General features: G+C 53.7%; 1 protein-coding gene across 13 annotated transcripts in view; it reads right to left on the bottom strand.

Moving 5' to 3' along the window:
• Positions 1-207: 207 nt before the first annotated feature.
• The window catches only part of TMEM164 (transmembrane protein 164), a 162,914-nt gene continuing 152,612 nt past the window's right edge, over positions 208-10,509 (bottom strand). For all 13 annotated transcript variants that reach the window (XM_057538762.1, XM_057538763.1, XM_057538748.1 and 10 more), the window contains 2 exons: positions 6,268-6,368; positions 208-4,642 (listed from right to left, as the gene is read on the bottom strand). In XM_057538762.1, coding sequence (XP_057394745.1) covers positions 4,436-4,642; positions 6,268-6,368 — 308 coding nt within the window. In that variant the 3' untranslated portion in view covers positions 208-4,435. The remainder of the gene's footprint in view (positions 4,643-6,267; positions 6,369-10,509) is intronic.

Here is a 10,509-nt window from a genome sequence, read left to right as displayed (position 1 = left end):
AGGCCTGCTCGGTCCCTGGCAACACTGGTGGAAGCAGGCAGCAGTGCGGGGGGATGCGAGGCCGCACATCCGGCCACGCGACTCCCAGGGTAGAGCTGCCCCTTGGTGGTCCTCCACGGCCCGGACGACCATCTGCCCCTTTTGTCTACTTGTCAAAGCAGAAGCCCTTCTGAGAGGGTTCTGGGAAGCAAGGCCAAGACTCCTGGGTTCTCATAAACCTTTTAATAGCAGTAAATGAAGGAAACATTTAACAGTGAGTCCCATGGTGAGGGCTCCTTTTCATTCAAGGATCTTCAACAACAGAAACACTTCAGACTAAAATTCAGAATGCTAAGTACACAAATTAATGACCATTTATTTCCGAAGGTGACTGCAGAAACCACTGTGGTACAATCAAAAGGTTTTACAAAACAGAGAAAACATTACAAAATGCCCCAAGAGGCGAGCAAACTGGTAGGGGCACAGAGCACCCAAGACCCAGCTTGGCAAAAATACTCATCCTGCAGCTGTTTAGGGGGGTCACAAAGACCGGTTCTAAAGGCAGCCACTGCGGGGGCGGGCGCCAGGGAGGGGTGTGCCCAGCGCATAGCAATCCCACCCTGGGAATGAGGGAGGACCGGGGTCGGGGCGACGACAGAGGCAATGCCAATTTCCCGGCAGAAAGAATTACAAGTCGGACTATCTTATTCTATCACAGTAACACCAATAGAAATGAAGAATTCATCCAAATACAACACAACACTGACACTGAAAGAAAGCAGGTTTCCAAAACAACAGCTCGGCTTGAAATGACTTCTTTTGTTGTGTTTGTTTCGTGCCACGAGTAGCAAACCAGTGTACAAAAATGTCACAAGAGCAGCAACAAGCGACTAGGTTTTCCTGAGCACAAGTGGCTCACTCTATATACAGAAGAGGAAGGTTTGCTCCCTCTCATGGACCCTACCCACCCCCCACCCCAGAGGGCGGGGCAGGGCGTGCAGTGAGGACGCCCCTTCCTGGTTGTCCAAGGAGCATGCGAGGGCCTGCGGGACAGACAACCTCCCTTATGCCTGGCTCCCGATTTACCAAAACCAGCACCAGTATCTTGTCTTGTAGGGGCCACGCTGGCCCTTCTTCTCCCCTCGCCCGCCTCCCCATCTCCCCTTCAGATGACTCGGGATCAACACGTACAAATCCATGGAAGTCTTTTTTTTGGCCAAGGGAGGGGGAGGAAGGGTCTTCTGCCAGCCTCCCCCCAACACCAGCGCGCAGAGACATGCTGACAACCTGCTCTCCATGGGCAGCTGTGCCCGCTCCACTGAACACTGAAGTATCAACAAGCGCTAACAGCAAAACCCCGATGGAGGCTGCAGCCGAAGGGATGATCTGAGAGCTGCACGTGAGGTACCAGACGGGAAAGGGCCCCGACGCCCCACACATCCTGGCCACGCTGCAAGCAGCTTCTGCGAATGCTGAGAAGTCCCAGGAGAAAGAGAGAAGGTTGACTTCGGGGGACAGAAGCTGTGGCTTCCTCGCAAGCTGACAGAGGACCACATCACTGGGCCTCCGGGAAGAAGATGGGCCAGATCATCTTTGGTGTACAGAAGCAAATACCACGGGGAATGGAGAAGAGATGGGGGCCTACAAGCAGGCATGACCATCTGTACACCCTGATCTCACTGGGCCAATCCTTAGCCAAGGCTAGCTGGGGGCTGGAGGGAACACTCCTTTCCCTTCCCGGGGCCATTTTAAAAGAAACTGTCCACTTCCACAGACACTCTCCCAGACACACACGGAGCTCTCACATGCTGGCAAATGGCACATGGAAACTTGGCCAGGATGGCTGGGGAAGCTCCTTGGCGCTGACAGGAAAGCCCAGGGGACGTGCTGGGCAGCCTGGGCCCACTGTTGCAGGGGCCACCCTCCAAGGCAGGCCGCCGAGGGTATGGCCAGGTAACCTCTCCGCATGGGCCTGGCCCAAGGTAAGAGTCAGGTAGAGACCAATTCAGACGCCTGCTGCTTCCCAACACCTCAAATACAGGCCACGACGCCCTGTGGAACCTGTGGACGGGACTTGCTCTCTGTTCCTTCCCCCCACATGTTTCTGAGCCAATCTGGCCCCCAGAAGCCCTGCGTCTCCCCTTCTCATCCCCCTCCCCCGGACAGGTGCACGTGCCTCTGGCCTGGCCAAGCCCGGCACATAGCTTCCACTTTCTTCTTTCCCTCTAAGCAGCAGAAAAGTGCCAGCCAGCGTGGCGAACTTTTAGAGGCACGCCAGTGCAAGGCAAGCTCGAGCTGACTGGCACCCCGCACCAGGCCACGGAGACAGGGAGGAAGAGAGCCCCTTTCCTTTTGCAAAGAGGCCAAGGGGCACTGAGGTCTTGCCTCATCAGCCATGCCTGCACGCAGCCCGTGGGCGGGGCGAATCCAGCCCCTCAAGAGCTGCCTCTTCCGGAGGGCAACCCAGGGCTGAGAGGCACTAAGAAAAATTCGGCCAAACCCTCAAAGATGGCAGAAAATGAAGGTTACGCATCTTGAGGAGCTCACGGGGAGCCAGAGCATTCGGTGTTCCCCCTTCCTGCAACCCCCACACCCTGGGGATTGCTGACCTCACTGCCAGCGTACCTCTGCAAAGGGATGGGCCCCGCCGTGGTTGCTTCCCTGGGCCTCGCCTTGCTAGGAGAGACTCTTCCCCATCCTGCTGCCTCCTGTAGGTCCACTTGCTAAAATCATGACCACTGAGTCACTGAAACTCAATCTAAGTCTGATACAGTAACACCTGAAATATTGAATGGGCCCAGGGCAACCGAGTTGCCTAGAGTGGGAGAGGGAGGGGGGCCCATCAGAGGAGGTCACAGAAATATCTTTTCTGTTATTAAGTAATCTATTCTTAGTAAGAACCAACAAAGAGCCAGCAAATGGCATCACCTCGCTTCTTGAGGTCCACGTATGACTGAGGCTGCCTTGCAACAAAAGGTCTCCCTTTCAGAGCACTTGAACCTCCACCCATGGGGACCTGATTTTTTTGGTACCTCCCTTTCAACCCAGACGTGGGCTTTCGGGGTGGGGAGCATGTGATGCCCCCCACGCTAAACAATTCAGCTCTGAGTCTGGCCGCAGTGACGACACCTGGCCCTAGGGAAACAGCACTGCAGGATCTGTATATTCCCAAACCTAGGATGCCGATACATGCTGTAAAACCACGAAACGGATCAACAGGTGTCCCTCCAGAGACAGGCCCTAATGCAAGGATTCTCCGAACTCAAACATCCAAAAGCAAATGGACAAGCGAATACACAAAACCCCCAAAGCCAAAACACCCAACTCTAGCTCATCCTTCCCTGAAGCTGCCTTTAAAAAAGAGAGAGAGAACATTTAAGGGGCACTCAAAATTAAAATGTCATCTATTATCAACATTAAACTAAAAGCAAGCATATGACTCAAATCACAGTTTTCTCAAGTTACCACTGCTGTTGACTAATGTCTACGCTCACTTCTGATTGGGATATGGGTCAGTTCTCAGCTCTCAAGCAGAATTTACCCAAGGTCCTGCCTAGCGTTAGCTGTGGACATTTCAACCTTGTGCACTTTGGATTTGCCATTGCAAGAGTGGAATCTAGCCCCTGGGCTGAGTAGCGCCCCACACCTCCCACCTCTGGCAGCATTCTGGAGGGAGTGGCTGGCTGGCTGCTTGCTTTGAGTCATGGGACACCAGTGGGAAGAATCTGGCCAGTTCTCTTTTGGCCATGAGCTGGGAAATCCCTTGGCTCTCGGCTTGCCGCTGGTATAGAAACAAGGCCTCAGTCCCCTTATGGTGAGGGCTGTGCTGGAGACAAAAGGGGACCCCAGCATAAGCCTGGAGGTCCCTGGCAGTGGAGAAATGAAACACAGCCCAATCTCATCGCTTCGATGCCAAAAGAACTACTGCTTGTTGTTCCCTTTCTCCTCAACCAGATGTTGTTAAAGCAGCAACAAGCAGAGTGAAAGCCACTGACTACTGCCTCGCCATTTAAGGCCATGAGGAGCAGGGAGAGAGCGGTAAAGGGAAGGAGGAAACGTGTGGCCCTCAGCACTACAGCCCATGCTCCAGGACTACAGCCCATGCTCCAGGACTACCGCCCAGGCTCCAGCACTACCGCTCAGGCTCCAGGACTACCGCCCAGGCTCCAGCACTACAGCCCAGGCTCCAGGACTACAGCCCAGGCTCCAGCACTACAGCCCAGGCTCCAGCACTACAGCCCAGGCTCCAGGAGACGTCCTGGGGGAAGAGCCAGGGAAGGTGGAAGAAAGGGACAGAGAGGAAGGAAAAAGAAACACACCAAACGTCCTCCTGCCCTCTCCCATGATGTCATCAAGAACTGGGTGTCCTCCAAGTCAAGTCAGGACTTGTTTCCTCAGGGGCAGAAGAAAAAAAAAAAACCCCAAAACAAAACAAAACAAAAAAACACAAGCACCTTCAGTCTATTTTCTTGGCTGGAAGCCGGAGCAAATCCAGCAGATATTTACACAAGGGCCCAGCCATGTATGAGAACAGGATGACCAGCTTCCCGTGGGTCATGGTCATGAGAGTCTGGTGTCCCGAGGCCCAGATGCGATACCAGGGGCCGTAGAATGGGTCTGAGATGGCCGGACACAGCATGTTGTTCAAATTCACTTCGGTGACCTGCAGGGACAAGGGAGGTAGAGTGAGCGTTCACCATCCTTAGGCTTTCTCTGGCTTCTGCCAGCTCAGCCGTGTCTACCTAATGGGGACTAGACAAGGAGGGATTGAACAATCCCCACCTGTTCATAGTGGGGTCTTTCTCCCCTAGGTTTTCGGAGTGGGTCAAGGCTAGAGCCCTTTGGAGGTGACGGGGGAGGCCGTCCAGTGGAAAAGCTGGTCGGTTCTGCTCAGTCTTGCCTTCCGCTTGGGCCCAGCGCCCGCTGCCATTCCTAAGCATTTACTAGGGGCCTAGACCCGGAGGGGTGTCACGGGATAAAGGCAGTCCGCGGCACGGGCCCTGCCTGCATCAAGGTGGGGTGATCGGTCTACCACGTGTGACCTCAAAGCAGACGTTGCTCACCAGCTCTTGCCCACCATGGGATCTGAGGGGTGTACAGGATGGGGGCTGAGTTCTCGAAGAAGATTTCACGAGGGCAGTGACACCTGAATGGACTCATGAAGGATGGATGGGGGTCATGGCGAGGAATGGAGTGAACGGAGCCTTCCTTGTAGGAGGCCCAGAGGTGAGACCAAGCACGGTATGTATGGTGACACGAGCACGCTGACTCCTCTGGAATCGAGGAGTCCCAGTGGAGAGCAGGTGTGAAGGTCACACTGCTCCCTCCCTAGAGCACAAGAAGCGTTCATGCTATTGGCAAGGAGCTCAAAGCAGCCCCCAGGCCAACCAGAGCAGAGCAACACGCCGGGATGGGGAAGACAAAATGACTGAGTGCTTCAACAAAGGCGCTGGTGACATCGGTTACACGCCCTAGTCCTGCCAGGTCCACGCGGCTAACGCTACATTAGTGCCGCTCGCACACAAAACCCGGCATGCCGCTCCAGCCTCGAGGATGGCCACGGCCCCTGCCTTCCAAAGCCCTTCAAGCACGTTCTCCTTAATGACACGTCCTCACCACCTCTCAGGGTCGGGGTTGCGGGCTTGTGCCATGTCATGGAGGGTGGAGAGCGCACTGCACTTGAGAATGAGGTGACTCACCCAGAGCAGTGGCAAGGCCAGGACTTGAACTTGGGTCTCCCGACCCCAGCCCCAGCCCCAAGCTCTTGCTACTCACTTCGCCACCACTAGACACACCGCCCACACACTCAGCAATCCTGGGCTCTGGCTAACTCGACCACTGAACATCCCAGAATGCCACGGGGGTCACCCAACACCACGCTTTCACTGGACACACAGCTCAGGGCCCGGTAGTAGACCCAGAATGGACCCAAGGTCAGAAGCCTCCCCCAGGCCCAGGGCCAGGGCTAGCATCCTGCCTCGCATGGGGTCCACAGCAAACCACTTTCCAGTGCAGCTCTCTATCTCCGATCCAAGCGGCCGTGAGTGGAGGGCCTCCTTGCCTCCCCAGGGATGAAAGAAACAGTCATTACTGAAGGATTCAGAAATCTCTTTGGAGAGGCCAAGGCTGTGGATCGTAAATCAGCAGCCCAGACACAACACTCTGACAGCCTGGCCTTTGGCATCTTGTATTTTCAAAACAAAACGATACACCAGCGCCAACCAGGATTATCAAGATTTATGAAGAACGCCAAACAGAAGGGATAGAAGGGGATAGAACCAAACTTACCAGGCCCAGGATCTGCAAGACGCTGAAGTGATAAAAGAACATGAGGCCAGTCGAGAGAAGGGCCCACCGGAAACTGCTGAGGGGCTCCGGGGTATAAGCACCTGGAGGAAAAGTGGAGACAGTGAGACAGCACGTTTGGTGACCCACTTCTCCTCCCTTGTCCCACCAGGGTGCGGGCGCTGCGGCCACAGCTACCACCTGCTGTTTACCCCCTTCTGCTGCCCTGCGACGGCTGCTCAAGAGACAGCCCCAACCGATTAGCTGGGTACTCCTATCACCCCTTCCAAAGTCTGTTCTGCCACGTAATGCTGGGGCCATTACAAAGAGGGATTTTTTTTTTTACTGTTATTATAAAAGTAATACAGTTGGCCCTCTGTATCTGCGGGTTCCACATCCACGGGTTCCACTAACCGGATCGGTCCGTGGCTAGTTGAACTTGAGGATGTGGAATCCGCGGATCCGGACGGCCGACTGTACTACACCGCTTTATGTAAGGGGCTTGAGCAGCCTCGGATTTTGGTACCCGCAGGGGTCCTGGAACCAGTCCCCCTCGGACACTGAGAGATGACTGCACGTGCTCACCAAAGGAAACTTAGAAAATGTTAAAAGGTAGAAATGAGATGGAGGAAACGAAGAAAAACACCCCCAGCGCTCTACCAGCTGAATGTGACCACTGCTAGCACGTGGGCGCGTCTCCTTGCTTGCTGTATGCCTTGGGAGTTTCTTTTCTTCCTTCTTTTGATTACTAATTGGAATCTTACTGTATATATAATTGTATAGCCTTCATTTCCACATTTATTTTAATCATTCCCTCATGTTTCTAAAGTGAAACGTCATTGAGGAAGTATGGCGTGGCGGTTGAGAATGTTAACTTTGATGTCACACAGATTTGGTTTCAAACCTGGATTCTACCACTTACTGGCTGTGTGTGACCCTGGAAAAGTTGTTTCAACTCCCTGAACCTCAGCTTACTTGTGTGTAAAATGGGGCTACTTCTTAGAGTTGTTGTGAGGAGTAAAGGGAAGAGTGTATTGAGAACTCTCAGTACGGGATGTGGTACAATCAAAGTGTTCAATGCGTGTCAGGTACTGTCGTCACCGCATCGTTATTATCAGTCAAGTAACTAAAGAAAGTGCCATATCCAGTTGTTGTGCTGTCCCCTTGGAACAGCAAGAATGATGTATTTTCCCTCTATCGTCACTCAGGAACTCCTATCCCAGTAGGCTTGGATGTATTCTAGACCGTGCAGAGCAGGGGTGTGGCTTATAGGATGCTATGGGTGCATGCATCAATGGGGGGTGCTCCGGAATGGAAGGAACCTGGAACCCTCCACCTCAAGCAAGTAGGCGGCAACAGGACATCCCGCAGTAGTGTTTTCCCAAGTCAGTCTTTCACAGATTCATCCACTCATTCACCAGTTATTAGGCACCTATTATATTCCAAGCCCTGTGCCAAACTTTGGGGATAGGAACATAAAGAAGACGGGCTCCCTGCAGCCTCAGACGCACAATCCGGCAGAGGAGGCAGACAAGCTGCTAACAATGAGAACCGGTATGATGGGGGTGATGACCCAGGTCTGTGCCACGTATTATGGGAGGAGGGAACTCAGCTTGGGGGGCGGGGGGGAAGACTGATGATTTTTGGTGGAGGGGGCACCGAGCAGAGTCTTAAAGGACAAATGGGGCTAAAAGAGGGGCCTAGGCATTCCAGAGCAGCAGGCTGCAGGAAGGCAGACATCCGTGGGAGCGAGCCAATTCACAGAACTACGGGGAAGAGCTGAGACCACAGGGGAGAGTGTGATGGGGCAGTGAGCAGGAATAGGACTCAGAGGTTGGCAGGGCTAGGCTGCTCCAAGCTGGGCCACGTAGGACCTCAGGAGCCAGGCTGGGGGCTTTGGGCTTCATCTTGTGCCGCAGGGTCATGACCCTAGATGCCTCAAGCCCCAGGCAGGCAGGTAACTGGGAGCAGGGGAGTGACCAGACAACATTGCCCTATGGGGACGCGGGCCCAGAGTTGCCAGTGTTTTCACTTTTGCAAGCGAAGCCAGAAATGGGAACTTTCATATGGAAATTCCTGATTTTTAAACGTTGGCAAATAATTCAAATTGTTTTAAGAACGCTCAACGGACCACACAAAACATGTCTTCTTGGATGGCTTTCAGCCCATTGGTGGCCAGCTTCGAGCTCTGCCGCAGAGCCACAGAAAGCGGCGGAGGGGTCTGAAGCGGGAAAGTGATGTGATCAGACGTGTGCTTGAGAAAGATCACCCTGGCCGGGGTGTGGGGTGTGGGCTGGAGCAGAGAGAGTCGAGGTGGGGGACCGAGACGGAGACTGCTTCAGGAACCTGATGACAGAGGATGAAGATAACGGCGGTGGCCCCGGGTTCTAGTTGGGCATCTCTGGGTGGATGGTGCCGTTTACTGAGATGGAGAAGAGAGGAGAAGGCAGAGTTGGGACACAAGGTGGAGAAAGGAGGCCAATTTTAGACATGTTGAAGTTGAGGTGTCCGTGAAATATCCAAGTAGAAATTGTCTCTTAGGTGGCTGCCGGCACTCTGGGAAATACAGCGTGACGGGTGACAGTGTGGGCACTGGAGCCGGGCAGACACAGGTTCTCAAATCCTGGCTCCTGTCGCTTATCGACCTCAGGGCCTTGGGCAAGCCTCAGTGTCTCTTGAACTCAGTTTCACTCATCTGCAGAATGGGGTGCCGCCGCCTACTTCACAAGGTCGTTGGGTAGATAGGATCATTTAAGCCATGATTGGAGTGCCATATCGGGGATCTAAGAAATGCTGATTATTTTCATTATTATATGAATCACAAACGCAGTGAGAAGGACGGGGCCGAGCGCCCATATATAGGTGTCATCAGCACAGGACAGTAACTGAAGTCACAGGAGCATATGCAGACCGAGTGAGGAAGAAGGCCAGAGGCAGAACAACAAGGAACACCATGGTGGGGAGTGCAGAGGGAAGGAGAGGAGTGAGATGGGGGTGACTGAAGCCCCCCTGGGTCTTCTGGGGGAGAAGCTCAGGCTTGCTCTGTGAACAAGAGGCAGGCTCACCGCACATCTGAGTCAGAAGGCCCTTTGCAGGGATTGGACTCATCCGTCCACTTTGTAGATGGACAAACCGAGGCGGGGAGATGGGCAGTGCCACAGCCGAAGTCAACAGCAGAGCACTGGGCTCTCAGACACAATGCCAAAGGACTCACTGCTCAATGCCCCCGCTGCCACTTGTCACAGACCTCCATCACACCACGTTGTACCAGCTCTTTGTCTATCTACCCGTCTAGACGAGTGCCTCGGGTCGAGGGCTGCGTGGGATTCGTTCCTGTGTTCCTAGCAGATATCTAGCACAGAACTTGGAATGCGCTTATACTGTGTGCACTTTCCTGTCTGCTGGATGAGTGGGAATTGGGTACCATGTTGTCACCCTGACTGCTGGGGACATAAGGGGGAAGAGGGGACCTGGAGGACCGACAGGTGCTTAGAGCCCTGAGCAGTTTTCCCCAGGTGTCCCTTTCCTCCAGCCTCTGCTTGGCTCCCCCTGGTGGCAGCTGGGCAGTAGTGACAGACCCCATGGGCCTGGTGGAGGCTGCAGGGGGAAAAAAGGACCAGAGGGGGAAGTATCCTCAGCCAGACTTCAGCAGCCCTCCCCCGCCCTCCCCTAAAGCCCCTGAACCCTGTCCTGCCCTCTATATGGGGGGAAAGGAACGCTCAGGCACTGCCAAGGGGCACGTTTCTCAGTGCTCTCACTGCAACCTCAGGACCATTCATTCTGTGTTACATCACCCGTCCCACGTCAAGACAATTAGTTCTCTGAGGGAGGGGCCGTTTCTGAATCACCTCTTCACCTCCAGCACCGGATGCACGGTAGGCACTCAAAAAATCATCACTGCTTGGGAAATGAATGGGACAGACTTTCTGGAGCACCTATAAAACTATAACCCTTTGGCTCAACAATGCTACTTTGAGGACTACCGTCGAACACCTCAAACACCCAACACATGACCCTTATTTGCACAAAGATATTTACACCTGCGCTACCTACTATACTGAAACACTGGAAACAAACCAATTGGGGAGATAAGTTAAGTAAACTCTGGTACCTCAGTATTATGCAACAGTCCACTGCCATTCAAATAACAACCAGACAAACTATATACCTGTGTGGCAAAGTCCCTGGCTCGTGATGGCAGGTGTAAATGACAGAACACCAAACAGTACGTCAGTGATGGAAAAT

Source organism: Balaenoptera acutorostrata, chromosome X (assembly GCF_949987535.1).
Source record: "Balaenoptera acutorostrata chromosome X, mBalAcu1.1, whole genome shotgun sequence".
In the NCBI taxonomy this organism is placed as follows: domain Eukaryota; kingdom Metazoa; phylum Chordata; class Mammalia; order Artiodactyla; family Balaenopteridae; genus Balaenoptera; species Balaenoptera acutorostrata.
Note: the sequence above shows the minus strand (reverse complement) of the source record. Positions and strands in the feature narration are given on the sequence as shown.